General features: G+C 31.4%; 1 protein-coding gene across 1 annotated transcript; it reads right to left on the bottom strand.

Annotated features, from left to right (window-relative positions):
- Positions 1 to 213: 213 nt before the first annotated feature.
- On the bottom strand, positions 214 to 783 carry LOC127265987 (stress protein DDR48-like). Its single transcript, XM_051296050.1, has one exon. It carries the CDS (start codon positions 781 to 783, stop codon positions 214 to 216), a length of 570 nt encoding a protein of 189 aa, XP_051152007.1.
- Between the last annotated feature and the right edge of the window lie 5,379 nt (positions 784 to 6,162).

Below are 6,162 nucleotides of genomic sequence, written 5' to 3'. Positions count from 1 at the left end.
TTAATAACAAAATGATGTACCTTGTGTCCGTCAATGTCAAGATTTCATCTTTATCATCTGCATTATATAAATAAAAATAATTAGAAAAAAAATACAAATAAAATTTTATAAAATGTTCAAACTACGTTTATACTAAATATTTATACTTACTATTCAATACCATGTGGAATGTCGTGGAGGTTCAAAATCATTTTCATCTGCTGATCGATTATATTACGAATATCCTTGTTCTGGATTCATATTGCTTGGATAAGGAGAGATGTTCGAACCATATTGATTTTCTCTGAATGAACCCCTTCCATATACATCAAAACCTCGATATTCTCTATTATCATTGCTTCTGCTTGATGAACCATAATTTTGTCTACGATCATCAATACTACCCGAACCAGATGTAATCCCTCCGTAATATGTTCCAACTGGTTGGTTGGATCCAAATATAGGAAGATTGGCTGAATCCTGAAGATGTCTGGGTAGATTAGATAAACCGTATCCTGAGTAATAGGGATTATGATATGCATTTGGTTGGTCCCACTCCTGTCTCCCCAATCTATTACTCGAGCTATGAGAAGAATCTCCATAGGAATAACCTATATTCAAGTCTTGCATATGTTCGTGAACTCCAGAATATCTCCTAGTATCTGAAAAATTTGAAGCATCGGCTTCACTTGAAAATTCTGTTAAACTATTTAGAAAATCTCTTTGAGCTTCTATACCAGGACGATATCCATGATCAGTGTCTTGGGTAGCATAATAATTTTCATTTCCTTGAGCCCATCCCATATCACTTGAGTATCGGCTATCCCTGTAGCTCCCACTACCACCACCACCACCACCACCACCACCACCACCATCATCATCATCATCATCATCATCATCATCATCATCATCATTGTTATTATTCTTATCTTCACCATTAGTCGATGAAGATGAAGATTCCAATATGATTGCTTTTTTTTTCTTGGCCGTATTTTTGTTTTCTGATTTTTTCTCTTTCGCCTTCTTTTTTCCATCAACTATAAATTGAGATAAAAGCATATCACTGTCATGATCATTATGCTCACTTTGACCTCGATCTCCACTTTCTTCAATAGCCTCATCCAACCAATTCAAATCACTATCACGAATAAGTGGAGATTCATTTTCTCTAACCCATTCATCTAAAATATCATTTTCATCAAAAATATGATTCAAATCAATTGGGTCATAAAAATCGTCTGTGTCTGTCCTTTGCATAAAATTTTTTACCCGAAGACGCATGTTGTAGTGGACATAGACTAGCTTATGCAGTTTCTCAATAGCTAATCTATTCCGAAGTTTAGTATGGATCAAAGCCCACGTACTCCAATTCCGCTCACAACCCGATGATGTGCAAGTTTGACTCAAAACTTTTAATGCAATTTTTCTTAAATTAGGAGCTTCATCACCGTACATATTCCACCAGTCAGCTATTAAAAATAAATAAAAAATTATTAATAATGCAACATTTTATAACAAGTATATTTAAAAATATAATTAAATGATAAATTTCATAATACATACCTGGTAAAGATGTAGATACAGCTCTAATAGCAAGTGCACTTCCAAACTCTCCAATTTTGTTAACAAATATGTTTAACAAATATGTTTATCTACAGACAATAGACTTATCCGAGCTTGGGCCTTGGGGTGGTTGGTTACAAAAGTCACCAACGTGGAAATGGTTTTGAACGGTTCAGAGTAGTAACCTGCGTGGAAGCGGTTTTGGACGGTTCTGAGTGGTAACCGCCGAGGAAGCGGTTTTGGACAGTTCAAAGTGATAACCGACATGGAAGTGGTTTTGGACTATTCGGATTGGTAACCGACGTGAAAGTGGTTTTGGACTATTCGGATTGGTAACCGACGTGGAAGTGGTTCTGGACAGTTGAGATTGATGCGTATATTAGCAACTCAAATGAGAAAGAACGGACATCTTCAATCATACAAAATTTCAACAATCTCATTGAGGGTCATCTGTATTTACTGTTATTTTACATTTTCTTGAACTCTTTGTTCATCGCTTGAAACTTTGTAGTTCCATGCTTCACTATTCAAGTTTGAAATATATTTTTAAATTTTACTTTTTATTGTTGAAATTACCATCAATAATAATATAAAAAAATAAAAGTAATTGTTTGATGTAATATTTTTTTAGAAAAAAAGAGTCTGAATAGTAAAAATTTGTGGTAAAACACACAAAAGAACATAATTTAGGTGTCCCACCCGGCATGTCAATTTTTGTTGTTGCAAAAATTCAAAGACAACCTATTCAGTATGGCCTATCGAAGACATGATTGAAATGAATTCTCCAGTCTATTCAAGAAAATATTAGTGCTTAGTCTCACAATCAACAAACACAGTAAATATGAAATCGAAAATATTTTGACTGATGACTTGAAAATTGGATTGAATAAGACAAAAAAATGAAAAAAAAGAATAGAAATAAAGGAAATAAATTCTAGAAAATCAAAGATTGCTTGAATGAATAAAAGCTTAGAATGTAAAATTGCAAACATAGAAAACAATGTGTCGTAAAAGACAGAATAATTAATGAAGAACAATAAAATGGAACTTGGAGTTTTGGTCTCGGACGTCTTTTTTTTTTTCCTTTCTTTATATACGTTTTTTGTACTCTTTTATTTGTATTTTTTCTAATTTTGATATTTTATCTCTTGTTATGCTTTTATCCAATGCTCCATTAGACACGTGTAGTAGAAGTTTTGTAAAGGACTAAAAAAATCGTATTTTATTCATCAACAAAATAAGAGTTTATATATAAGTATTCAGCAGCGGAGCCAGAACTATTCAATTAGAGGGACTGGTGGTTAAAAAAAATCCGAATGAATTTATTAAATTTTATTATATTAATTAATATTTTCAATAATATATTATTTATTATATAATAATATAATTATATTTTAAGAAATTAGTTATGAAGGATTGATTTCAAAAAATAAAATTTAAATTTAAAATAATTGTTTCAAACTATATAAATATCTACTGATATAATATATTAAATATAAAATAATTTAATTTAATAAATAAAAAAATAAATATTTGATTTAATATATTATTTTTTTTTAAAAAAAATATATTAATTATTTAAATATTTATTAAACAATTAATCCATTCAACCATAAGTTTCTAGTCCCTGCAACACCACTCCTACCCTTTCTCTTTCTTTCTGCTCTATATTTTTTTTCTTTTATTTTATTTCAAGTTCTTTGGTCTTCTTGTCTATCTTTCTTCTTCATTCATCAACTCCCATCTTTTTCTTCTTCTACATTCTTTTCTTTTTTTTCATTTTGATTTTTTCTTTTCCTTTCCGTTACTGTTGTTGTTTTATCCTTGGGGTTGGGGGCAACAAGTTTTCTTCTTCTCCCGCTGCCGTTGACGCTAAGGAGGTTCAGTGGCGGCCACTGGATTGGGGGCTGCGGACCCTCCCCACGCAACTCCGTCCCCGTAGGCATAGACTTGATATACTCAAATCTAATCAACATAATATATGGATAAGACCAAATCAAATTTAAACTTTCTAAAATATTTCAACATATTCTTAAACTCAAGTTGTTTTAAAAAAAAATACAAACGGAAAAAAAGAAAAATGTAAAATAACATTTCTTGTCCGTTGTCACTGCCGCTCCACTGGGTCAAATTCAAAAAAATTATTCTTAACTGAGTCAAAGCAGAAACAACAAGACTCTTAAAGGAACCGAAAATCATATGACTCTCACCGGAGCTGGAAATTACAGGACTCTCCACAGAGTTGAAAACAACAAAACTCTAAACATAATAAAAAACGACAAGGCTCTAAACAAAATCAAAAACGACGAGACTCTTAATGCACATACATGACTTTCACATTCAAACGCAAACAAAAACTAAGACAATAAATGGAAAAACTAACAACTAGAGACAAAATCTTAAGTTTTGGAGACCTCCGGATATATTGCAGATTGAATGCACCCGAAGAAACATGAGTTAATATATTTTATCTACTCCAAAAGAAAAATAAACTCAAGTAGAAATTTTGTAAAAGACTAAAAAATAATACTATTGATCGTCAAAATAAAAGCTTATATATAAATACTATAAAACAAACTCGATAAATTCAAATATAAATAATACTATAATCTATACATAAGATCAAATTAAAATCTAAATGGAATATTAAAAATATTTCAATAATTTTGATAGTTTATTTGAAGTTGATTGGTGTAATAATCACACATATAGTAATAATTTTTATAAGAGGAATAGTATAAATTTATCCAAAAACACTTTGAATAATAGTGGAAACAATGGTCTAGTTCATTTCCATAGTTAATTTGAAATTGAAAGTGTAATAACCATATACATAGTAATAATTTTGGATACACAAAACCTCCTTTAGCGAAGATATTAAACATACTTAAACTAGTTGGTATAGAATGCATTATTGATAGTAGCTGCCTTAACGGAGGAAAGCCCCACAAATATATAACATTCCTAATTGAAACATATACAATTATTTTTTTATTTTTGTGACGCATACATCCGCTACTGTTTATCTCATATATATATATATATACTAGTGGTCGTATATGCGCGTTACGTTGCGCAACTTCGTGTAATGGTAAAAAGACTTGCACATATATATATATATATATATTAGACACTTTCTAAAGAAGAGCAGGAACAATAAGGAAAAAAAAGATAAATTTTTTGAAAAAAATAAAGTCTATATTATCCTCATTTCCGTTGGTCACAATTTCACCAACCATTATTGGTGTTCAATCGGATATTGGACAATACTCATATAGATAAAAATTAGATCGGCCGAGTTTCATACTCAATTGGTCAATGCGGCTTCAGAGTGGCCGCCCCAATTAGTCAACGGGCATTGAATCAAATTGGCTAGCCCGAAAACTTGTCCAATTGTCTTCAAACAGACGGTTTTTATTAGAAGCGCTGATTTTTCCTTGTCCTTGTATTTTTAAAAAAAAATGTAATTCAGTCAACGGGTGGAGTAAATTAAAAAAAAATAAAAAAAAAAGAAAAGAAAAAATGGAGAACAAGAACGAGAGAGAGAAAGAACCTGGTGCCCTCGCGCTGACGTAGCCCAAGTAACTAAACTATACTAACCGAAAGTTAAAACTAAATTCAAATAAAAAAACTAAGTAAGAAAGAAGAACATATTACCGGTGTCCGATTCGTCAATCGATCGGATGTGAACCCAAGCGTTGCCTAGACCCAACACCTCTAAACCAATGGAGACTCGAACGATTTGGTTAGAAACTCCAGCGGTTTCGGAAGCTACGAACCCAAAGAATCAACCCAATGACCCGATTTGAGAATGATACGCGTATGCAATGGTAACCACGCTCATACACTAATTCCAATATAATAGAATAAAGATAAAAACTTTAATTGATATAAATTTCAAGTGTCTAACAAGTGAAGCCAAGTGCCTTGTTTATAGAGGAGTCTAGCTTGGCAAAAGACTCTACAACAAAAATATATATTATTTATATCTCATTAATTAAGTAAATAAGAGATGTCTAATTAATTAGATTGACGGAACCCACTTTATTAAATAAAATAAAACACATTTTATCCCACATGGGTAATGATGTGAGTAGAAATTCCCATGAGTTTATAAATTGTGGTTTTCAAGGGTGGATGCACTCCAATGTTGATAATGCTCTTCCCATTGGCCTCCATACTTCAACTTTATGCATGTTCTCCTCTTCCAAGTATAGAATTAATGCCGTAATATTAGTTTGAAACTTCTTGGCACGGTTTTGAGTAATCGGACCTGATGGTAATGTAGGTTCATCGTCGCTTTTGACGACTTCGTCACGCGCCCTTCTCAATATGTTAAGATATTTTAATTAGGCTAGAATGCATATTTTTATAAATAAAATCTAATTTAAGGATTTGATTTTTAAATTTGTGGTAGGTTGTTTTGATTTTTAATTATATTGATTATTTAAGGATTAAATTGCAATTTGAATTTAAAATAAAATTTTAATAAATATAAAAAAAAACACGTGGCAAATTATGATTTGAGGGTATGGGAGAGATCGAAGAAAAGGGGGGCTGACAACAGGATGCCCTGTTCTATATAATAATGGCTTTATTTATACAATATCTTCTTAATTT

Source organism: Andrographis paniculata, unplaced genomic scaffold (genome assembly GCF_009805555.1).
Source record: "Andrographis paniculata isolate CXL003 unplaced genomic scaffold, ASM980555v1 Contig74END, whole genome shotgun sequence".
Classification (NCBI taxonomy): Eukaryota; Viridiplantae; Streptophyta; class Magnoliopsida; order Lamiales; family Acanthaceae; genus Andrographis; species Andrographis paniculata.
This window is presented reverse-complemented; position numbering and strand designations above follow the sequence as displayed.

Excerpts from the sequence above, each read along its gene's own strand:
- LOC127265987 (XM_051296050.1), bottom strand. The coding sequence starts at position 783 with ATGGGATGGGCTCAAGGAAATGAAAATTATTATGCTACCCAAGACACT.